This window comes from Anoplophora glabripennis, unplaced genomic scaffold, assembly GCF_000390285.2.
Source record: "Anoplophora glabripennis isolate ALB-LARVAE unplaced genomic scaffold, Agla_2.0 scaffold111, whole genome shotgun sequence".
In the NCBI taxonomy this organism is placed as follows: Eukaryota; Metazoa; Arthropoda; class Insecta; order Coleoptera; family Cerambycidae; genus Anoplophora; species Anoplophora glabripennis.
Window position 1 is genome coordinate 661,176 of NW_019416273.1, and position 25,737 is coordinate 686,912.

The window sequence follows — 25,737 nt, forward strand, 5'->3', positions numbered from 1 at the left end:
GTGACGTTTTTGAAAAAAAAAATAAAAAATGTTTTATTGTAGGTTTTGTTAATCTTTTATTTAAATTTATTTTTAATTCTATCAAACTAAATATATAGATAATATTTAGGATTCCAAACTGTTGAGCCACAACTTAATAAGCTGTTAACGTAGCCATAAATAAAATATGAGATGTAGATGGATATTTTAAATCAACGGTTACTGCATAAAAAAACAAACATTTCGTTAGTTTCTGCAGAAATATAATTAAGATGATCGAAAATCATCCTGCTGTCGAAAATAATACTCAGATCAGAAATGTATGTAAATTATGATTGGCCAACGAAAAACGTGTTACAATTTGATTTTTGTTCCTCCTAACTGTAATATGGTGGTTATATTTTTTAAAGTTTGTGTGCAAGCTGTTTTCCTCATAATATTTTTCGAACGTATTTAAATTTTTTCCTATTAACTCGAGTATGACCCACAGATTGAACAATATTTTATTTGAATTAAGTTATTGATTTTAATTCCATTTGATTGTCACGTTCAACGAAGAAATCGTATAATAAACGGATGCAGACCTTCAGTTTACCTGTCAGTGTTTTTTTTACAAAAAACTTGTACTAACCTAAACTTATTCTCTGAATGTCTAGCTATTCGCTAAATGCGATTCATGCTAGAATCTGAGCTTTCTTTACACTTCTCTTTGTACTCCCATTTCTTGCGCTACAAATGCAAACCAGCCTTGCCTCTGGGGTAAATATATCAGTATAGACACGTTACAAATGCATCCAACTCGATTCCCCTTACACAATACACGTATATATAACTTCGCGATGTCTAGAATAACGGATTATCGAGCTATTTTCTCTTATTCGCAACGTGTCGGTACATCCTGCCGTATCGCCCTCTCTTTCAAATGGAAGAGCTTCTCAATGTCGGCCGAATACAGATAAGTATGTAAATTGTTAGACATTCGGAAAAATGCGTTCAATACTTATTGTTTCAGTTGACAAGTCAGTAACTTTGATTGTTATGAATGTGTCTGCGAGTTTTCCGATAAAATGAAATGTAGATTTTATTTATTGTTATATGCCCAATGCTCATATAAACTTGTAACATGAGTAGTTCAATTTTTTTGTTTAAACTGCTGTTAACCTGACTTTTCCGGTGCGAAAAAATGAACAAGAAATTAAACTAAATAAAATAATACTGAGGAACCTCCTTTGAAGTGTTTTCAAAAAATTAAATTAAAAACTCGATCATAATTTTCTATGCAGCGTGTAATTAAAATGTTTGGGTCAAATTTTGAGGATATATTCTACGTAAAAAATTAAGAAAATGATAGAGCTACTAGAATTAGCTTTCGTCCTAAAACGTTACCAAAAAATACATTTCTGTTGCATAATAATATTGTTTAACGATGATAAGTTTATAAAAACAATAATAAACATTTATTAAAATGGTTAAATTAATGGTCAAAAACATAATTTAAAAGAAGTCTGGGTGAAATAAAATATTTGTTTTGTTCCTAGTGCAATTCAAAACAGTTTCTAGCAGTCATGCGCTTTTCGATATAATGTTTACAAAGCATTTGAAAAGTAAATTCGGTTTTTAGAAATACTTTTTTCAAATAGTGTAGTGGACAGATTTTGACATTCTGAATAAGTTTAATGACTTCAAAGTGTATCTTACTTGAACAACAACAATCTTTTTCAGCCTATATATAGCGAATAATGCTTATATATGTATAGGGTTAGTCACTTCACTATAATTTGACAACTTATTGTGAGTTTATTATTGAAATTACAAAACAGTTTTTAATACAAGTTTTAGCTTTTTTATGAATTTTTATAATACAGTATTAGAAAAAACAATTGAACAATGGAAATCACTAAATTCACAAGCTAATGTGACCTTGAACGACGACGCGCGTTAGTTTCAGCGCAAGCGCAATTAGGAACTGGGCTGTGCATTGTTGTCAAATCTCATAATTTAAAGGAAAGGTTACAAAAAAGCTAATTTTTCACACCGTGACATGCTGCTCTTTGGCACGTTACTTTTGTTGAGTGGGCGTTGAATATTTTTGGTTGTTTCGTAGGTACTTTTTCCGATGCTTTCGAAGTTTTCTAGGTCTTTCGATGTTTCTCAGGTACACCAATTTACCTTTAAATAAAGGTTTTTGAGGTATTTCGAAGAATTATAATGATTTCTAAAAATAATTTCAGGGTATTTAGATATATTTAAAGGTGATTAGAAGCTTTTCGTCTTTTATTTTGTAATTTTGCGCAGTTTCCATGCATTATTTAGTGTGTTTTATTCACATTTTTTTTGTGTTTTACTAGAATTTTTCCACTTATCGAAAAATAAACTCGTACTACAAAAAAGAAAAATGTTATTTGAACTCGAAATATACAATAATTTCACGGGATAAAGCGTTGGTGTAATATTTGTTTGTTTACATTTTTATCCGCATTCTCTGAATCCGCGGGATCTCGAGTATAAAGAATTTACGTGGCGGAGTGCTTTTTTGCACCGTAGTCTGAAAGCAAACAGTTTTTTAATAACTAATTTAAGACTTCTTAACCGCCCGTTTAAATATTCACGGAGGTAGATGCGGCATTATATTTGTTCAGTTTCAAGGGTGGGAGGCAAAAACACTGCGGATCCGCTAAATAATTCAGGGCGGTGTACACGGCGCCCCGCGGGTGTTTTATACCCCCTATTATTCGCCGTTGCCGTTGATTATTAAGCGTTTTTTTTTCATAGGCCGGTGAGATTGACGCGCCGCTAGGGGGCGCTGGTGAATTTTTTATGCACTAATCGCCGCAGTCTAGATAGCGGAAGTGGCTTCATTTTCTTTCTAGGACGGGCGTGGAAGTCAGTGGCGGCCCGTGGGTTTGAATACAGGGGGGGCGCATTTTGAAAAGTTTTAAGGAATTTGAAGGTCATTGTGTTTTGCAAGTACTCCAAAATGAATACTGTCAGTGTGTACAGTAGCTACTTAGATACAATGCGAGAAATAAAATTCCAACGTGTGGGGGCTGAAGTGGATAATCGATCAACCAACCCAGTTAGGATATAATTATGTAGATTACTGTAATAGTTCATTCTGTATAGTTTTTGAAGTTCCTTTAAAAACATGGGCATCACTAAGATGTTTATCTAAAACGGGATCAATTTTTGCACTATAGTCTATCAGTTCTAAAAATACCCCTTTGTTTACCGAGTCACTTTTTTTATTATGTCCACGAAGAGAAAGGTTACATGTACCACATAGTTTTAAGATATTTAAAATTTTTGAAAGAAGCAATCGATTTTTCTTAACTGTTTCGTTATGACTATTTACTATTTATTTGTTCTGCATAAGCACTATTTAAACAAGAAGCAATATTTACTCTTCCTAAAAGTAAAAAACTCACCAACTTATTTTTGTGTTTAGGAGAATTTTCATGTTTCTTAATTTTAATTTCTAAATGTTTCAAGTCAGAAACTCCAGTTTTCGTCCAGTTTTCTTCGCCTCCTCCAAACAATAAACATACAAAACAAAAAAATCTATTTGTTTGGTCACAACCACACAACCACAGGGTCTTATCATAAATGTTTTTATCAAATTTGCGAAAGCCGGCCCACTTTTTGCACTCTTTCTGCACCTCAACTAAATTCAACACTGGCGTTGGACGTCCGTTATTTTTCAATTCGACTTTTTCCTCTAAACTTAAATTACTAATAACAAGTTTTTTTATTTCACAAACCCTCATTTTAAACTTAAACTTATAAAATATAATGTCTTAAAAAGCGCCAAAGCAAAAACAAAACACATATAACCACACTTCAGTGATACGGGTTACTGCCTCATGGAGTCCCAAAACAAAGCGCGCGAGCCTATCGTCGCCTATCCCCTCCACGTGCCAATTTGTCCAATCATATGTAAAAATATGCTTGCACGATGGACTCAGATTTCACGGTCCGCGATGGAGTGGGGATTGCGCGCGCGGTCAAACATAACTCTTTGGTACGATCATAGATGGCAGATGGCATTAATCTGAGCTACGTTCACGGAGTACATGCACTTTATGCAACCAACCTAACATCCAAGAGATATTGAATGCATGCTATTTAGATTTTTTATCGATTTAAATAAATACATTATTTTAAGTTTACAGTTTGAAAACATCTGGGGGGCGGTGTCCCCAGCGTTCTCCTTCACGAGCCGCCACTGGTAAAAGTATTAAGTAAAATAATTGATAGATCATAGATAGATCATCCTGCTGCCGAAAATAATACCTAGGTTTTAAATTTTTGTGTACAGCAGACAAATGATTATTATTAAGGCATGATTCAATTTCCAAAATTACCGAGGTTTTTTAGAAAACACGATTTTTGAACGTATTAAGAGACAAATAGCTTATAAATTATTTCAGATTAAAAAAGATTTTATTTCATTTATTTATTATAAGAAAAGGACTTCATAAAAACATATGTACGCCGTAAAAAAAAATCACTCAATTTTATTTACTTGTTCAGCACACCACGCCACGCGATGACCTAATGGGGGCGATGGGAATAAACGAAGACAACTCACGACAACCATAGAATGGGGTAGGATCATTCAATAATGAGGACATTTACTTCTATTTCGGTACGCGTGTATCAAATACGAGTATATTTGAGTGAAATTACCTACTCACTTTTAATTCAAATATTATCACAGTAAAATTATCAAAATGCTCAATATTGAGAATTTGACTCAATGAATTCAATCCCATACCTTTATATCCTTATTGTGTTCAATTTTTTTTTTACAGTGTAAATGTTGCATTTTTAGAATAAAGTGCCAATTTCTTTCTCCTAGTTCTTTTAGTAACTACTTCTCGTAAATGAGTTGATTAATTAAAGTTTGCGTGTTTGGCACATATAAAACTCAATAGAAGGATTATTTAGTAAAAAAATTCAGGTACGAGGAAATATGCACGCCACTGGTTTCTTCAAATTTGCGTCTCCCCGCGTATTCTCTAATGCGGCAATGCCAACAACGTCACCCTCACACCCTCCAAACTGAATAACAATTTCTGTTTGTACGCCGATTCCGGGGTGCTTAATCCCGTCGAGCACTCCTCGATCGACGCCCCATCTGGCGGTGCACAATGCGCTTCCGCAAACAGGTCTAGTGAGCGAAAGACCGCTATTGATCCAGGGCACGTTTTCAAATTACCTTAGCAGTTGTCTGACAAGAGTATTCACTAGTTCATTAAGATGCAGTATATTTACTCGAGGAACATGGTCCGGCATAATAATGCCAGATGATAGAACGATAGAACATACTTGACGTATTGAAACTGTTAAATAATGTAATCTTCCAAAGAAATATTTGCAGGAAGGCCACTTGATAAAGCTATCCTAAAGTAAAATGTAGAAATAGCATGATGTTATACAGAGTGGCCAAATGAAAACGAAACAGAGCTATTTTCAGGGACTGCGTCAATGTTGTAGAAAAACGCTCAGACCCGTCGATTTTAGATTAAAGGGGGACATTCTTTGCTGGTATTTTTGACTCCGCCACGTTCACCCCCAAGCAAGGGTAAGCATCACCCCAAAATATTTAAATGGCATTGGGGGTTGAGTAATATTTCTTTTGAAAGCTCTTACAATTCTCTTTACAACAGACTTTAAATTTTATAATTCCGCCCAATACTTATTAAGAATTTTGATTTTAAAGTTGAAACTTATGTACAAACAATTAGTAACGGTAAAAATGTTAGTCATTCGAGTTAAGTACGCCAATGGTATAAATTTAGTATTTCTTGCGTTACATTGGTTTTTGGCGATTTGTTATCACTTTCGTAAAAAAACACAATTGTAAAAAACAGAAATGAATGCTATACACACACACAATGAACGTAAAATTAGTGGATTCCAAATTATTTTCTAGTATTATTTGGAAGCGTTGGTTGGTAGTTCATTTAATTGTGTTTTTCAAAATTTATGGTTTATTCCATTACGGAAAGGGTAAATATCATTTCGCTTTACTTTATCAACAATAAATGTGCGAATAGAACAGCTCAGCTATTTAATGAACAACATCAAGATTGACATGTCATGTATGTTCTAGAGTTAATAAAAAAAGACACAGATGCCAGCTGCCTCGTACTTAATGTAGGAACAAGATGAACTTGTCCCAAAACTGCAACTTCACTAGCTTCATTAACTATAGGTTTTTCAATTTCTCGTTTTTTATTGGCTGCGTTCCCCGTCTCTTGACATTTTTTTACTAACTCTAGAACATACTTCCTCCTGACATGTCGATCTTGATGTTGTTCATTAAATAGCAGAGCTGTTCTATTCGCACATTTATTGTTCATAAAGTAAAGCGAAATGATATCTACCCTTTCCGCAATGGAATAAACGATAGTGTTTAAATTTCAAAAACACAGTTAAATAAACTACCAAAAACGCTTCCAAATAATACTAGAAAATAATTTGGAATCCACTTATTTTACGTTCATTGTGTGTGTAAAGCATTAATTTCTGTTTTTTACAATTGTGTTTTTTTTACGAAATCGCCAAAAACCAATGTAACGCAAGAAATACTAAATTGACTAAATGACTGACATTTTTACCGTTACTAATTATTGTTTGTACATAAGTTTCAACTTTAAAATCAAAATTCTTAATAGGTTTTGGGCGGAATTATAAAATCTAAAAGTCTGTTGTAAAGAGAATTGTAAGAGCTTTCAAAAGAAATATTACTCAACCCCCAACGTTATTTAAATATTTTGGTGTGATGCTTACCCTTTCTTGGGGATGAAAGTGGCGGAGTCAAAAATACCAGCAAAGAATGTCCCACTTTAATCTAAAATCGACGGGTCTGAGCGTTTTTTTACAATCTTACACAGTTCCTGACAACGGCTCTGTTTCATTTTCATTTGGCCACCCTGTATATCGTGACTATTTTTACATGTTGGTTTTTGTCAAAGTTGATAGAGCAACAAGAACACAAGATATTTCTTTGAAATATTACGTTATTTAACATTTTCAACTCTTTCTTGATTTATACACATGCTTTTCGTAATATCATACACAAAGTTGAGAATTAAAGCAAATAAATACGCTGTACCATTCCTAAACACATCATAAATCATTTTATAAGATTACTTACACCACACAAAAGAACTTTACGTACTCTCATAAACTCAAAAATAAAAATAAAAATGTAGCAAATTCATTTACCATCCCGTCATATCATACCAGGTGTGAAGACAATTTGCAGTTGCCGCCTCTCAAAGACGTTGGCATTTCAACAACAAATTTTACATTATTTAGCAATTTCAATATGTCTAACGTATCTAGAAAAGTTTTTTTATTATTAATTTTATATATTATAACTTTCTCAATACCGAAGATAGCACGTCCTACCGTCAACAACATCTTGATTTTAACACCCTTCTTTTTTGTTCCAGATAAAGGCTTACGAAAAATTAGAATGCCAAGAGGAAAGGCTGAAGTGTGCTAGGGACATTTACGACAACTTTATTATGAAGGAACTTCTGGCGAGGGCGCACGTAAGTACTTTTCTGTCGGAAGACGACCTTGGACCCGGACGAAATTCGTCTTTAATCACTCGGCGCGTCCGAAATTACAACCCCGGCAAAAGAGACGTTAAAACGTTGAGTAGTCTCTAAGGACTGGGTAACCGTCGCGCTTGCATTAGGCTTAGTTCTCCTCCAGCTGTACAGGGTGTTGGATAGCACAGAATAAAAGTTAAAAAAATGTATGGTACGCTTTTGACCTATCACTAAAAGTTAGTTTCAATTTGGTAGGGACGTTATTTATTAAGTAGATACATTTATTTATTGATTTTATTTTGTTTCAATAAAATTTTATAAAGGATTCCACTTTGAAAAATCTATTATTTTTCAATTTAGAGCAATTTCCAAAATGTTTGAAAAAGGTATTGAAGAAATATTTCAGTATAAAGACTTTTATAATTTCATTGATTAGATTTTGTTAAAAAAAGTGAGAATGGGAATTGTCGGATACTTTTTAGCTTATAATTTATTTAAATTTAAACCAGTTGACTGAAGTAATTTTCTCACTAAAGTAAGCCATTACTTCAATGGGTATACAAGTTAATTCTCATCCTTAGATGTCTTTTGCCGAACAGGTGTTTTTTTTAAGTTTTGTAAAAACTTCAGTGTTATACTAAAGAACTACGGCCATAAAAAAACAGCTTGTACCAAGTTACTCTCTCTCTCTCTCTGGCTCGAAAATCATAAAATTTTGGTCTAAGCCCCACTTCATCCGCAGAAAAGTTATAAGTGCGGGTTATGATACGAAATCGACCCGCGGTTCGAGAGGTGGTGTGCTACAACGAATATATATTAATGTCAGCCCGCTTCTAGTTTGTATATGGAATGTTTAGCGGTGCTGGTGATAAATCGAGACGACTCGGTGACAGCAAAAAAGGGATTATGATACTTTTTTTTAGTAATGAAAATCTTTCCAGCCCAAGTGACCGTGAAGATTTATTTTTTACTGTGTAGTGTAATTTGTCTTACTTCTCGTTAATTTGTTCGCTCTAGGAAAAAAATTGTTGCCATAACTCTTGGTGAGTATTAATGTCTTGGACATATACCAAAGATTTTATACGTTCCTAGGACACAGCAAATGTAAACCAGCAAATTCAGTTGAGCGCAAATCGTAAGACGCGCGTGACAGACCAAGCATAGATTTCAGTCTGTATGTAGTAAACAGAGATCTACTTAAAAATTTTACAGTTTGGACATCGTATTAAAGTTTCGAATTATGAGAACGGTGAAATGAGAGCTTTTATGTGAATAAATATTTCTTACAGTAGTTTAAATGGATTCTTTAAAAACATTAAAAAAACATAGGTATATACGATAATAAAAATATTTTGCCGATATTTTAAAAATAAAACATCTAACAATTCAGAAATAATAGTTTTCATAAAGAAACATTTCCGACCGTATTTTCAACATGACTTAATCACCCTGTATAATTTATAACATAACATAAAACTACCTAATTCTTCAAATGAATAATTTAAAATAATTTTTATTACGGCCCTGATCCCGCCAAATCTCAAAAACTTAAAATGTCCGTATCTCGAAAACTGTTGAGTTTATCGATTTGTAACAAGTTACTTATTTTATTTACAATTGAACATAGTTCAATATTTTCTAGTTAAAAAATTCAAAATTTTAAAATACAAAAAGTTAGACATATTTTACATTAATAGAGCAGTATAACTATCGTCCCCTAGACGTGACCCCAACACTGTTGGCAAATTCGGACGTGCCACTTCAAAAAACGTAAATCTACAAATTTTTCAAAACAATTGATTCATACCTACTTAAAATATGGCAAAATATCGAAAATATTTTCTCAACTTTAACACCCTGTAGAACGAAAAGGAGCAACAATTGATTAAGGCATGTTTGGCTTAATCGCTATATTTTGACGTTAACAATCTGTACCATTATTAATGACTCACCCTGTATGTTGTGCTAAAATGAGGATTCTACCAGTGGTGTAGAATGTAGAGGGGAGAACTGCCGCACGCCTCTGGTTATATCGAAAATTTGTTTCGTCATAATTTTATGTTTCCAGAACTGCCTAAACTTTGTACCAAATATGATGAAGAAATATTTTAGACCAGGAAAGGAAACATTTCGAAATTTATTTAATTACTGTGCGTGATTTTATTGGTGGAAAGTCTTGGGAATGATAATAGAAGAGGCGTCTCATCTCGTGGGTCATGAAAAAAGTATAGGTCATTGTTTCTTATCAACAAATAGGTAAAAAATTCGTCATTTTTCGTTCTACGCGTTATTGTAAAAAAAACTGTTAATCTTAGCAAAAAATGTTCAACAGACGATTTGATCTAGAGCAACTCATCTTTAAAATGAGACTTTATAAGTTAAAATTGCTTTATAAACAAAAAATTTACTGCAAAATTAAACGGAAAAAGTGCTTTTTTTTAATAACTTTTTAAATAATTAATAAAATCTTACCAAAAGAGTTTTTATATCCTTAAGAGATGTGCAAAAGATGGGCTCGATCGGTCAATAAGTTTTTGCAAAATTCTATTTATTTATTCCATTTTTGCAAAAAAGCCCATTTTCAATCTATTCCGGACGCAGGGTTATGACTACAACATTCTTTTTGGGCTCATTTTCTTCGAAGGGACGCCAAGTATCCCCTAGTTTAAAAAAAAAATTTTTTCAAATTTATATGTAAAAAAATTTCTAACTGCGGACCTTATTGGTCATAGAAACTTTTCTTTGAATTTGTAGGTTTTTACGAGCATTCAAATGGTGTGTATAACTTCTTTCAAAAGTTAAAAACCGCGGAGTTATTTTATTTGTTTATTATGGAAAAAAGTGCCTTTTATTTGTTAACAATTATAGTCCAAAGAGAATATTTTAGTCATAACCCTGCCCCCGGAATAGTCATTTGAAAATGGGCCATTTTTGCAAAAATGGGATAAATAAATGGAATTTTGCAAAAACTATTTTACCGATCAAGCCCATCTTTTGCACAACTCTTAGGGATATAAAAATTCACATTTTGGGAAAGTTTGGTAAGATTTTATTAATTATTTAAAAAATTATTAACAATTAAAGAAAAAGCACTTTTTCCGTTTAATTTTGCAATAAATTTTTTGTCTATAAAGCAATTTTAACTTATAAAGTCTCACTTTAAAGATTCTCTAGATCAAATCGTCTGTTGAACATTTTCTGCTAAAATTAAGTTTTTTTACAATAACGCGTAGAACGAAAAATGACGAATTTTTGACCTATTTGTTGATAAAAAACAATGACGCTGTACTTTTTTCTTGACCCACTAGATGAGACGCCTTTTGTATTATCATTCCCAAGACTTTCCAATAATAAAATCACGCCCAGTAATTTTCACGATTTCTCTATGATTTTTCACCTTTATTTCTTGGCCTATTAAACAGTATCAAATAAATGTGCAAAAATAATTTAAAAAGGAATATAAGCCCTGTTTCTCAGTAAGATAGCACATTTTTATACTGTTCGGTCACTAACCTAACATGAATATTCTTCACTGTTTCACTACTTTATAATTGAATTTGAGTTTTTAGTATTATGTACATATGTTCAAGTAGGTAGTTATTCGGTTTGTAGTACGTATACCTTATTATGTAACTTTATTGCTTTTCAAAGAGGTGTATGGTACCTACTTATTTAAAATAACAAATACAGCTAAAACACTCACTCATTCGTCCACACAAAGTTTTAATATAGTTGAGATCAGTTGCACCTTGATTTTGAAAGCAATTGCAAAACTGGACGAGACAACGAGTAGGAAATCAGCTGTTTCGCTAAAATTTTTCGATTTTGTGTCTATTAGAGATTTTTGGTATCAAAGAACATTGTTTGACGCCATTTGATGGGATTTTCTTAGGAAAAACTTATACTTTTTATTTTTAAGTACGGAAATAAAAGAGATAAGAGGATAGAAACGTTACGTGAATAACCGTAGCCCGTGTACAAAGGAAACGCTCGCCTCAACAAGAAAATATTAACCTGTGCAATCCTTCCGCATGTGAAATTTCAACGTCATAAACAGACCGAGTTTGCCGTCTGAGCCGCAAGCCGCCCGGAGCTTCTCCCTTTCGGGGTAAACATACACACACGCCACGAGCCCGAAAAGGTCGTCTTTTTCCTGTTGCAGCGGCCCCGGCTGCCCACCAAAGCGTGCATTAAAGCGCCGCTGCACACCGTTCGTTACTCCTGGCCGCTTGGTTTTATTTCCCCTTTTTCTGTTCCAGGACTATTCAAAAGAGTGCCTGCAGCACGTTCAAAGGCACCTAATGAAAAACGACGTCCCCGTCACCCTCTTCGAGGTAAGTACCCTCTATGCGGTGCTTGCACCGCGGCTCGTTTTATTAATAGGACGGAACGTCTTCTTGGAAGGCCGCCGCGGCTTGTTACGGATGACTTGTGTGGATTATAAGAGACTTTTTCGTGCAAATTTTGTTTTGTGATAGTCGAAAAGGCTAATAGGAAACGATATATCAAAGTTCGCGTCTAACTACACTTAGTCCAGGCTGTGTCGTCGCTCCCGCTAGGAACATGATCCTCATTCGATTTTTTTTCACAATCTTACTAAAAAAATGACCCTTGAAACATATCCGCATGTTGCCAGACGTTACTAATGGTCAAAAATTGGTTAAACAATTTTTTTAAACAAATTCGTAAATTTCGTTTTACGCTCGAAATAAATTATTTTAGGCTTTTTGGGGTATCCTGAACAAAGAGTTCCTATGCAACTTTTCTCGAAAATCTACCGTTTTCGAGATATTAACGATTTTTTGTTCGAAAAAACGCGATTTTGACCATTTTCAATGTCAATAAACTATATTAAAAATTGCAATTTTTAGTGTTGCCAAAATTCTTAAATAATCTTTGAACATCCTTTAACAAAAATCCGAAGAGTTACGCCGGCATATTTTATTCTGAAGACTTGTTTTTTTATTTTTAATAAGGCGCGCGCGCCGCGTTTCTCGGCCGCTCTTGGCCGCCTCCGTATACTGCGTCTCTCTCGCACTCACTCGAAGTATACATACAGGGTCGGAAAGTCCCCATGCTTCATCGGCCGTTACGTGAGAGCGATAAGGAAAGTCATAAAAATAAGATCCACTTCTATTCTTTCATTTATGGAAGGGCGAAATGTTCGGTGACTATTAGACGCCTTCATTATAGCCATCTTTTTCTATCGTACGGATTTCTATGACTTACTTTATCGCTCTCATGAACCTTGGGGACTTTCCGACCCTGTGTACTCTACGCCTACAACTAAGGATCTGCTTGTATCGCTCAATATTGACCGGTAGGTTTGCTGTTTTTTGATAATAATAAACTTAATATTAATAAACTATTTGTATTTGTATTTGTCGGTCGGTAGCCGCATGTGCTAATAGTCCAAGAGCCTAGCTACGTGTGGACTGCACTGATCGACTATAGTCATGATTTTTTGTTAAAAGTTTGTTATCACATTGACAAAGCCAGAGCCCATCAGTCAGAAGTCGCTCCAGAGGCGGAGAGCGTGAGCGGGCGGTTAAACGCGTAAAGTTTTGTCAATAAAAAAATAATCGAATATAGTCATGAAAACTGGTACACTTATAGATTTTAAGTGGATAAACATAGAAAAAATATCGTCAGAAGGCTAGGTGGTGGCTTAAGCGCTCTCAGAAGCGATAAAGTAGTAAATTGTGAATTGAAAAATAAATCACAATATATAGTTCTGACATTTTGTTTATTGTTAGTTTATAATACAAATAGACTATCTGTAAAGTTACAGAAGTTAAAAGTGAGGCTAATAGTCAAAAAAACATTATTTATCACTGCTCGCTCACGCTCTCCGCCTCTGGAGCGACTTCTGACTGATGGGCTCCGACTTTGTCAATGTGATAAGAAATTTTTAACAAAAAATCACCACTATAGTCGATCAGTGCAGTCCACACGTAGCTAGCTCTCCGTCTATAATGTGTCGGATCTGTAGTCGGATGTGTGCTAATTCTGCCCAGGTTCGATTCCTGCGGCCGATAGACCGTAGATTAGTGATACATGGTGAGGTTGTAAGCTAACCCCCCCCCCGGACAAAAATATCAAATTCACTTTGGAGAAAAACGATGAGAAAATTCCAACTTCTTTTTAAACTCAATTCTGGAGAAATCTAAGATTTGTGGTTAGGAACGATACTGACCAATTTTTACTTTCCCTTTAAGTTGTTTTTTAAAAAACTAAATAATTTGGTTCATACACTAGTTGTCAAGTCGCATTAGTTGTAATTTAAGGATTAAAAGTTGCTTAAAAACGAAATGCATTGAAATTTGTATATGCAAATATCTCGATAACCAAGCGAGATATCGAAAACGATCAAGAGGAACTTTTTTTATGGAACTAAGGACGTTATTTCAGCTTCGAAATTTCCCAACCTTCCGCAGACACCCTGTATATTTTCAAAATGTAAATTGTCAGTGAAAAAATGTATGTTGAGTGTAGCTTTAGACGAAAAGCTGGCTTCGAAAGATATAGATATTTACAACGAATATAGTTATAGTTTTTAAGGGTTCGATATTATGTACATATCTATTATAACACTATTTTTGTTCCAGCCTTATATAGAAGAAATTTATAATCATCTAAGGGATGAACCGTTTAAGAAATTTTTAGAAAGGTGAGAAGTAATGTTAGTATACTATTTTTTTTATTTTATGCCACTATTGTTTTATTACTGTTATTTTGTGCACTAGAACTTATTTTAAATTTTAACATTATACAGGGTGTTTCAGAAAGACCTCCCGTAAATACAGGGGTGATGGTACGACAAAAAATAAGAATTTTTTTGTCTTATGAACTATATGTCTATCTACTCTTGTTTTCGAGATACAGAGCGACAAAATAAAAATTTTTAAATAGAATTTTTACGAAAATTTCCAAACTGTGCGAAATATTTTTATGAAATTTGGTATTCTGGGGTTTTTAAGGATGCCAAATACGCTGGACTAATTATTTTTTGTATATTTCATAGAGGACGCTAGTTATGCTCCATTCCTATTGATTGTTAATGACTGTAGTTAGTAATGACTAATTACAGTCACTAAAATTTTGAAATAAAGTTAATTAGAGTTTGAAATATTACTAAGAATGTATGCGTTGTCTATGAGAAGAAAAGTCACTTATTTTATACACCGTAATATTGTAAGAGCTTTTGGAAAATTTTGGCAAATAAAATTATACATTAGAAAATGGAGCCCGAATGGTAAAAAATCTAACGTTAAAAAAAATTAGAACTTAAAATGTAACAGGAATGTAGCATAACTAGCGCCCTCTATGAAATATCCAAAAATTAATTAGACTAATTTGGCATCCTTAAAAACCCCGGAATATCTAATTTCATAAAAATATTTCCCACCGTTTGGAAATTTTCGTAAAATTTTTAAAAAGTTTTATTTTGTCGCTCTGTATCTCGAAAACAAGAGGAGATAGGCATATAGTTCATAAGACAAACCATTCTTATTTTTTGTCGTACTATCACCCCCTGTATTTACGGGAGGTCTTTCTGAAACACCCTGTATAAGTGAAATGTAACATACAGAATGTGCTATTCTTAAATGTCACTACTAACCAAGGCTTTCAATACGGCCAAATTGTTTAGCAGACGTTACGGATATTAATCGATGCTGTTCAGAACATTAGTCCACAGAGTATTGTTTCCCACAATGTCATTAATTAAAAACTCTTATATTGTAAGTCGGAAAAGAACCATTTTTTGTTTTTTTTTCAAGAAGTACGCTTTTCCGCATCACAAAACAACCAAACTAGATAATTTCTCACAAAACTTAAAACACGACATAAAGTGACATAAGTGTGCCGCAAAAACTTTTCTGCGCTATTCTATACATCAATTATTATAAATGTATGCACAAAGCGTTAGTTACAATTACTCGTACTTAATTCATTATTGACATAGTAGCAGGGCGCACGGCACATGTTTTCACAACTCGGACAAATGTTACGCGTAAAATTAATATATGCCAAAATGGGCAGCAATTATTCTCATATTCAAAATGCTGCAGCAGAAAAAAAATACTTTATACAATAATTAAGTAAGTAATAATTTCAGTAAATGTGAAAAAGTGCAACCGTAGAAAAAGTACCTATAATGTGCAGCTTGTGCGGATGTGCTAATTTCTCACTCGTTTGAATTGCAGCAACTTTTTCAAACTCGTAATAAATTAGCCCTTTTCTGCACTTGTTGACTTTAGTAGTTTTTCAAGTGTTTCTATTTCCAGTCTCTTCAATCTTCCTGTTTTTTTTTCCGAATTGTTCAGTCTCTAGTTGTGTCATTTGTATTTCATAATATGTCTTATGTGTTTTTTCGAAGTATTATTATAGCTTATTGCAATACAGTTGATAACTGTCGGACACAATAATTGTCTGTAATACATTTTTTGATACTTTGTAAAATACAAACGATGTTTTCTGAGAGTCATTTTAAACTTTCTGGGATATAATTAAATCTTCTCAAATCGAATTGACGAATTATGAAATTTAATTAACATTTCCTCAATGTTATCGAATACAATTGAAGTAAATATAGAATTACAAGAAAATTCCTATGCGAAAATCATGAAGAACATCTTATTTTCACTCTGCACCCCTTTATCTCTAATTTTAAAGACGACCCTCGCCCTTTCCTCAGACTGTCTACCCCGAAGCGCCCCCCCGGCGTGAACCCGAGCAAAAAACCAACTAATTACGAACTTTCCGCAAACCGCGCGATGGGGTGCACATCAAAACAACCGAATTAGGGTTTGTTTGATTTTAATTCGCCCGAACCCGTACAACTTTTAATTGCGGGACGTGTTTATTACATAATTTTATAAACGTGTATTCTGTTAATTAAACAGCCGACTGCGGCGGCTCGTTTGCACCCCGCGCCGCCCCGCCTCGTCACCGATATACGCGTCCGTATTGTAGACCATGTCCATTTGGATAATAAAAACACGGTATTGTTGATTCTAATTAATTAAAAGGCTTTAGTTGCGTGGTTTTCCAGCGCGTGTGAACGCAAAATGTAATGTTAGGTATTTGCGTTTCATTCATTCAGGATACACCAATGTGGGAAACCGAGAAAACCTGAAATTATCGGGGAATTTCATAGATCAGGAAACGTCAGAGAAATATCAGGGAAATTTTAGAATTTTCAGGGAATTTTTTCAAATTTCGATTGTAATCGTGTTATTTACGAAATGCTGGCAGTGGATGTCATTAAATTATTTCGTTAATATTGACGTTTCCAGTTCAATCGAATTAGATTTATAAACCCTGAAAACATGTTAATTGTTAATTAATTATTGGACGTATCGGACTAGTTATTATCGACAATTAAAGAAATGGTTAAAAACTTTATTCTACTAATTTCGCTGGCAACACGAGACACAACCGAGCAGGAACTAGGCTTCAAGACTTCTGATTCGTGCCTCGAAATGTTTTCGGTTTTTATCATTGTCCCAAGGTATCTACTTTTATTACCCTATCCTAATTAACATCTATCCGGGTCATTACCTACTCGGTTTGTGCTTATGTACCCTAATAAACAACAACTAATTTATGTTTACAGCCTACTTATTCTAATCTCATTTGCTAAATATATTTAGTTAGGATAATCTCGGATAATTCAAAGTATAATTTATATGGCTCGTAAATTCCCAGAAAGCAAAATATATTTATTGGGGCAGGTAGTAAATGTAATTGTAGCGTACCGCTACACATGTGATTTTTTTTATTACCGTAAAAATAAGCTCTATTTAATGCAAAAAGAGTGAATTCCCGAGCGGGATTTTGTCTGATCCTGGGACAATTTGTTTATAATGCTGTTTCGATAGGTTTTTTTTTTAATCAATTAACTTCTAAAATTAACGTTTAGTAATTAAACAATTACATGGTTGCAAAAAGAGAACGAAATTAATTAACAAATACCTGGAGCAACAATTTCACGGTCAATCGAATCGACCTTTGACACATATGTTTTTTCATAAACTTCATCAACATTCATCGCTTTTTGCAATTGCAATGCAATACAATACGCAATTTTCGAAAACTGTTTTTCCGCGTTCGACCTTCATTTTACAGTTAACAAATTGGTGAAATATGAAATATTAAAATTGTAGGTAATTTAATTGTAACATAAAAACAAATTTTCCAATAGGTCGTCTAGATTTTCATGGGCAGAAAAAAAATGAGAAATCACGTAATTTTGCAAATAATTTTTTGACGTTTGACTGGACTAATAGAGTGTCCTAAATTTGATAAACCAAAAATAAAATTTCTCAGAATGAGAAAAAGTTCCCATAAATATAGACCAAAAAATGCATTTTTTCCCCGAGATAAAGGGTTCCAAGGCTTTCTAAAAGGCTTTCTAAATATATTCATTTACACTGGTATGTAATTTTTATTTGTATAAGATAAAATGAAGAGTCTAACTAAAACTTTTACTTTAAGAAAACTTTAAAAAATGTTGGATTTTTATTTAAATTGTCCATTTCCGATTACAAACAATTTAAGCTGTTAGTTATGTAGATAAAAAGAACAAAATTTAATTACAGTATTTATTATTCAGTAAAAATGAAACGATTCTGTCTAAAAAAGTACAAATTGAATGTTGATCTTAAATAAGCGGCTCTCATCATCGAAAACAAAGTAAAGCAAGCGCCTGAATAATTCTGATGCGTCTTTACATGTTTTGAATACATTTAAAAATATATATTTTCGGGTTCAACTTGAACACCCTGTATGTCGAAAAGTGATCACCCATAAGCCATAATAGAATTTTTTGGCTAATTAAAATAAAGTAATACCGCTAGACTAAAAATTCCCCAATATATCTAGATTGCCCTTATTTAGTTTTAAGATAAGCAAAAATTAATATTTCCTATTGTCAGGTAAAAATGTTTTCAATTTGGTAAAAATAAGATTCAAGTTTTATAGCGGCCACTGTATAATTTTTTAAATAATGTTTATGCAAGAGATATAGACAAAAAATTTGGAAAATGGCGGAAAATTTTGATAATCATAAAAAAGCGGACTAATACAGAACATTTTAGCCATGAAATTTTTTCAAATCTTCCTGAGACAGTTGAAAACAGGGAAATTTTTGGTTAAAATTTGGTATACAAATAACAAATAACACTACCGAGGATACAAAAACTTGCATTTGACAATTAGGTAATACTAATTTAACTTGAACAGAAAAAGCTTGTTTATTTCACAATATCACGATCTGAAATCCGATTCTGTATGAATGCCTCTCTGCCGTTCAACCTGTTTCGACCAATAGTTTCGCAACAGCACGCATTTGATCATTATTTACACAGTACGAATATGCCAGCAGCGGGATATAGAAATTACAAAAAAAGTTTTAAAAAATCGTTTTCACGGCATAATTTGAGAAAAGAAAAAAACTTATAACATGCGTTTCTAAAGGTCAAAGTTATGTCATCGATTATTGCTGGAGCCATTAATTCCAATCTTTTGTTTTTGAAAATCAGTCCAAAAATGGCGGAATTATAATTTAATACGGTTTTTACGAGACACCTGACATATACGTTTAACTAATAATATTGTAGTAAGCAACTACTCTCTGGACTACATACCCCGTCCAACATTGAAAGTTACACCCGCAATGTCTATTACACAGCTCAGATCATTCGTGAGCGTGAGCAGAATCTCCAGGCTTCTAATTTGTTAGTTTTCTTCAGTATATTATAGTCCAATCAATCTGTCACGGCCTAATGTTGAATTTACAAAAAATATACCTAGAAACAAAAAATATGGTGATATAGGAAAAAAAATTCTACGTAAGATAGTGTTTTTTTTCTGTGGCGCATAAACGGCGAAGTTAACATAAAAATTCATAAAAGTCGAAGAAAACGATTTTTCGCTAATAGCAAAAAAAAACTTGAACTGCAATCGAAAAAAGTTAAATGAATTTATGAATTTTTTAGGTTAACTTCGCCGTTTATGCGCGACAGGAAAAAAACACTATCTTTCTTAGAAATGTTTTTCCTACATTACCATATTTTTTCTTTCCAGGTGGTATTTTTTGTGAATTTAACATTACGCCATGACAGATTGATTGGACTATTATAGGAGAGACGACCAACCTACAAACGAATTAGTGTTTGTGAGATATAACCTAGAAAATATAAGATATGACATATACTTTGTTATATCTCACCTACACCCTGTATATATCACCAACTAATATTCCGCCGTTTCGAAATCAATCCTAAGCAGACTAAAACAGACACATCATTAAGAACAGCTTAACAGCTATGATTGCACTTAACATACGCGAACTCCGTAAAAATTACACCATAAAACCGTTGTTAAAAAACCGACGTTCCCGCGGTGATAATACGTAAAACTTGCCTCGGGAACGTAATGAGTTTTTCACACCGAAATTACACCGGTAATTTTCGCCACTGGCCCCCCCCGGGGTTTTTTTCCCCCAGAACAAGGCCGGCTTATGTAATTAGCGTTGCGCATCATTTGCCTCTCCCGGGAGCTGCTGAGAGGCGGTTAAATTAATTTAAAAATTCCTCTCGCAACGTCCGTCTGCCAGCAAAAGAGAAAACGAAAGCAGAAATGGAGTCTTTAATCGTATTTTTTTTAAATCATGATCTGGTTTGCTGCAAAAATGTGTTAATTTACAACACAGCGTAGGTACTATATTTGCGGTACATTTACATGTTTACGTAAAATGTAAATGAACGGACTCTCAAAAATTTTTCATGGACCTCACCATAAAATGCAGTTTTACGAACTCATTGGTGGACGAGAAATGTCATGTCGCTATAACGTATGACATTGAAAAAGGGGCGTTATGTAATTGCGTCCGTAAAATAATATAACTCTAAAAAATAATACTAAGCCAAAGACAGCCTAAATTCGTCCATAAATAACTATTTTCGCTCTCGGGCTAAAGTAACTTTTTAATACAACTGTCAGTAATGAACATATTAAAATATAAACAATTTACTTTTCGTACTAATGTGAATGTTAAATTTTATATACTGCAGAAAAAATATTATGCTTATTAATGAATTTAGAATATACAGGGTGGTCCGAATTTTATGCAGGAAACTTCGAGGGCATATAGATCTCTTTAAAATAATAGGTGTTTGCCTTATAAACATAGGTCTGGAACGGCCTCGTTTTAGAGATACAGGGTGTTGAAGTTGTTAAAAAAATTTGATTTTTTGTTTATATCTCCGGAATCTATTAACCGATCTTAATAAAATTTGGTACAGATAATGTATGACAGTAGGCCTTACATTTCCTAAAATATGAGCTCTAAAGGTTCAACCAGTGGTGTACAACTGGACAGGGTCACCCTTTTTTTATAAAAAAAACCTACGCCACTGTATTTTTTACAATCTATTGTAACGGATTTATATTCTAATGTACAAAATACGTAAAAAAGGTAACGTGAATTTTTTCCCTAAAGTTCACCGTTCTCAAGTTATTCATACGAATACAATCTCCTTGTGGCGGATACTTCTAACCATAATATTACAAGAATATTTATGTTTATGCTTAAAAGTAAGTGCAATTTGTAAGCACATCAACAAAATTCTTTACACTCGTCGCTTTCATCTTTTGGATTAAAACGATATTTGGAAAATCACGACGGCTCAATGAAAGACACAGAAATGAAATTTTAAGAACATTGGGGTGAGTAAATCGAAAATTTGAAAAGTTCTACATAAGGATGGTAGAAATCCGTACTATTTACAACCTGTGCAAAATTTACTTCCGGGAGATGTAGACACACCTGAATTTTTGTTAGTGGTTGTTTTAAAGTCACAACATAATCCAGAATTCTTACTAGAAATACTTTGGACCGATGAGGCTACGTTCACAAGGCGAGGGGTAGTGAATTTTCACAATATTTGGTCACAAGAAAATCCTCATGAAATTCGGATAAGATCTTTTCAACGAATTTTCTGGCTCGGAATAATTCGGACTTTATTTCTTGTCACCCCATCTAAATTCCCAGCATTTCTAAACTTTCTAGAAAACCATCTATTTGAATTATTAGAGGATGTTCCATTAAATATACCACAAAATAGCTGGATACAAATGGATGGTGCTCCTGCGCATTTTAGGAGAATAATACAATAATGGCTTAAAAATTATATGGGGCGATGGATAGGTTGAAGACCAAATGCCAATGTCAACCATAATGGTGCAGAGAATCCAGTCTCTTGGCCAGCCAAATCGCCAGATCTAAACCCCCTGGACTTCTACGTTTGGGGTTACCTATCTGAAAAGTAAAGTTTACTCTACTCCACCACAACTACTGCAGCGAATAGAAGAGGGGTGTAATGAATTAAAAGAAAACCACCACATGATATTAGTTAGGTAATTCCATTAATCATTAATAGAAATTGTCAGAAATGTATCGATGTGGATGGTTCGCATTTTGAACAATTGCTGCAAATACGTAACGTTAATTTCATTTCTTGTTTAATTGTCGTTGCTTGGTAAATGTATTTTTATTATTATTTTCATTTAAATTGTCCTTATTTGTAAAGATAGTGGATTAAGCCTCCAGGAGAAACTAAAATACACTAGGAACACTACCTCACAGGTGATGTGGAAATAATTTTGTTGATCTGCTTACAAATTGCACTTCCTTTTAAGTATAAACATAAATATTCTTGTAATATTATGGTTTGAAGTGTCTGCCACAAGGGGTTTGTATTTGTATGAATAACTTGAGAACGGTGAATCTTAGGGAAAAATTTCAAGTTACCTTTTTTACGTATTTAGTGCATTAGAATATAAATCCGTTACAATAACTTGCAAAAAATACAGTGGCGTAGTTTTTTTTATAAAAAGAGGGCGGCCCCTGTCCAGTTGTACACCACTGGTTGAACCTTTAGAGCTCATATTTTAGGAAATGTAAGGCTTACTGTCATACATTATCTATACCAAATTTTATTAAGATCGGTTAATAGATTCCGGAGATATAAACAAAAAATCAAATTTTTTTAACAACTTCAACACCCTGTATCTCTAAAACGAGGCCGTTCCAGACCTATGTTTATAAGGCAAACACCTATTATTTTAAAGAGATCTATCAGCCCTGGAAGTTTCCTGCATAAAATTCGGACCACCCTGTATACCTATACCTATACTTAATTTTTGTATGATATTTTGTTTCAGTGAGAAGTATACTAGGTTTTGTCAATGGAAAAATTTAGAATTAAATATACAGGTAAGATTTCACTTTTAATTTTTGATATATAATTATTTAGATGCTGGTTTTGACAGAAAAAAATCGAGTTTTTGTTTTTCCAGGTAAATTCAGGACATCTATGAGATTTGACAAGAATATTTCACGAACCTTATAAGTAAATTTCACTATATTTTGATTTCAATAAAATTTAAAAAATGCTTTTCTATCAGCCCGTCTCTATTTTGAAAAACAAAAATTTATTATATCTCTGAAATCACGTTAGCTATGCAACTCGGGATTCCTATTTTAAACTCCGAATTTCGATTTTAAACTTGAAATTCCAACTTCGGACTCAAAATTCTAATTTTAAACTCGGAATTCCGATTTTAAACACGAAATTTTGGTTTTGAACTCCTAATTTCGAATTTAAACTCGGAATTTCGGATTTAAACTTTGAATTCTTACTTTAAACTTGAAATTTCAATTTTAAATTCGGAATATTTTCTGACTTTGAAATCGAAATTCTGACTTTAAACTCCAAATTTCGGTTTAAACTCTAAATTCCAACTTGGAACTCAAAATTTTAATTTTAATCTCGGAATTCCTACTTTATACTCGACATTAAACTCAAAATTTCAACTTTAAACTTAGAATTTCTACTTTAAATTCGAAATTTCAATTTTAAACTCGGAATTTTGACTTTGAACTATTTCTATTTTAAACTCCGAATTTCGATTTTAAATTCGAAATCCCAACTTCGGACTCTATTCTAATTTTAAACCCAAAATTCCGATTTTAAACACGAAATTTTGACTTTGAACTCGGAATTCTTACTTTAAACTTTCAATTTCGACTTTAACCTCGGAATTCCGGCTTTAAACTTGGTATTCTTATTTTAAATTCGAAATTTCAATTTTAAATTCGGAGTTTTTTCTGACTTTGAAATCGGAATTCCGAATTTAAACTTCGCATTTAGATTTAAATTCTAAATTCCAACTTTGAACTCAAAATTATAATTTTAAACCCAGAATGCCTACTTTATACTCGACACTAAACTCGAAATTTCAACTTTAAACTTAGAATTCCTACTTTAAATTCGAAATTTCAATTTTAAACTCGGAATTCTGACTTTCAACTCGGGATTCCTATTTTAAACTCGGAATTCCGATTATAAACACGAAATTTTGACTTTGAACTCGGAATTTTTACTTTAAACTTTCAATTTCGACTTTAACCTCGGAATTCCGGCTTTAAACTTAGAATTCTTATTTTAAATTCGAAATTTCAATTTTAAATTTGGAATATTTTCTGACTTTGAAATCGGAATTCCGAATTTAAACTTCGCATTTCGATTTAAATTCTAAATTCCAACTTTGAACTCAAAATTATAATTTTAAACCCAGAATTCGTACTTTAAATTGGAAATTTCAATTTTAAACTCGGAATTCTGACTTTCAACTCGGAATTCCTATTTTAAACTGCGAATTTCGATTTTAAACTTGAAATTCCAACTTCAGACTCATATTTATAATTTTAAACTCGGAATTCCGATTTTAAACACGAAATTTTGATTTTGAATTCGGAATTTTTACTTTAAACTCCTAATTTCGACTTTAAACTCGGAATTTCGGCTTTAAACTTATAATTCTTACTTTAAACTCAAAACATCAATTTTAAATTCGGAATATTTTCTGTTTGAAATCGAAATTCTGACTTTAAACTCCGAATTTCGATTTAAACTCTAAATTCCAACTTTGAACTCAAAATTCTAATTTTAATCTCGGAATTCCTACTTTATACTCGACATTAAACTCAAAATTTCAACTTTGAACTTAGACTTCATACTTTAAATTCGAAATTTCATTTTTAAACTCGGAATTCTGACTTTGAACTCGAGATTCTTACTTTAAACTTCGAATTTCGATTTGAAACTCGACATCCCAACTTCGAACTCAAAATTCTAATTTTAAACTCGAAATTTTGGCTTTAAACTTGGAATTTTTACTTTAAACCTTTAATTTCGACTTTAAACTCGAAATTTGAATTTTAAATTCGAAATGCGAACTTTAAACTTGAAATTTCGATTTTGAACTTGTAATTTGTACTTTAAAATCCGAATATCGACTTTATACTCGGAATCCCGAATTTTAAAAAATCAGAATTCTGAGTTTAAAGTACAAATTCCCAGTTTAAAGTAGAAATGCTGATTTTGGCCACGGAGGTTTTTTATTAAATAAATTAGACCGATTCTTCTGCGGCGTCGTGTATCCCCACAGAAAACTATGTATTTAAAACAACATATCCTGTCTCTTGGTTATGTTTGGCACCATATTTTAGAAACTTCAGTATAACAAACCGACATTATTTTTCAAAGTTCCGTCGTTTTCCGAAATCTGTATACATTTAAAGAGAATCACTCCGCACGAAACGAATTTTTCCAACATTTATTGACACTGAAAGTGTTAGGTCAGGTAGCAACTAACTAGTCATTTACAGACGAAGCGCTAATCTCGAATTTCCCATTGCAGCTGTCGATGAATGACTTCAGCGTACACCGGATCATCGGCAGGGGCGGCTTCGGCGAGGTGTACGGCTGCCGGAAGGCCGACACCGGCAAGATGTACGCCATGAAATGCCTGGACAAGAAGCGCATCAAGATGAAGCAGGGCGAGACGCTGGCCCTCAACGAGCGCATCATGCTCTCGCTGGTCAGCACGGGCCAGGACTGTCCCTTCATCGTCTGCATGACGTACGCCTTCCACACGCCCGACAAGCTGTGCTTCATCCTCGACCTGATGAACGGCGGCGACCTGCACTACCACCTCAGCCAGCACGGCGTCTTCAACGAGTCGGAGATGAAGTTCTACGCGGCGGAGGTCATACTAGGTAGGTTGGACTGAGGTAGAGCTTCGCTCTTTCTGACAAATTGTTTGCTTTGACTTGAAG

The 25,737-nt window shown here is 33.4% G+C and overlaps 1 protein-coding gene across 1 annotated transcript in view; it reads left to right on the top strand.

The window, feature by feature from the left end:
* LOC108903923 (G protein-coupled receptor kinase 1) overlaps positions 1-25,737 on the top strand; it is a 365,345-nt gene that overhangs the window by 328,261 nt on the left and 11,347 nt on the right. Inside the window, exons 4-8 of the mRNA XM_023457355.1 lie at positions 7,443-7,544; positions 11,807-11,881; positions 14,156-14,217; positions 22,779-22,830; positions 25,320-25,677. Of these exons, the coding sequence (XP_023313123.1) occupies positions 7,443-7,544; positions 11,807-11,881; positions 14,156-14,217; positions 22,779-22,830; positions 25,320-25,677 (649 nt within the window). The remainder of the gene's footprint in view (positions 1-7,442; positions 7,545-11,806; positions 11,882-14,155; positions 14,218-22,778; positions 22,831-25,319; positions 25,678-25,737) is intronic.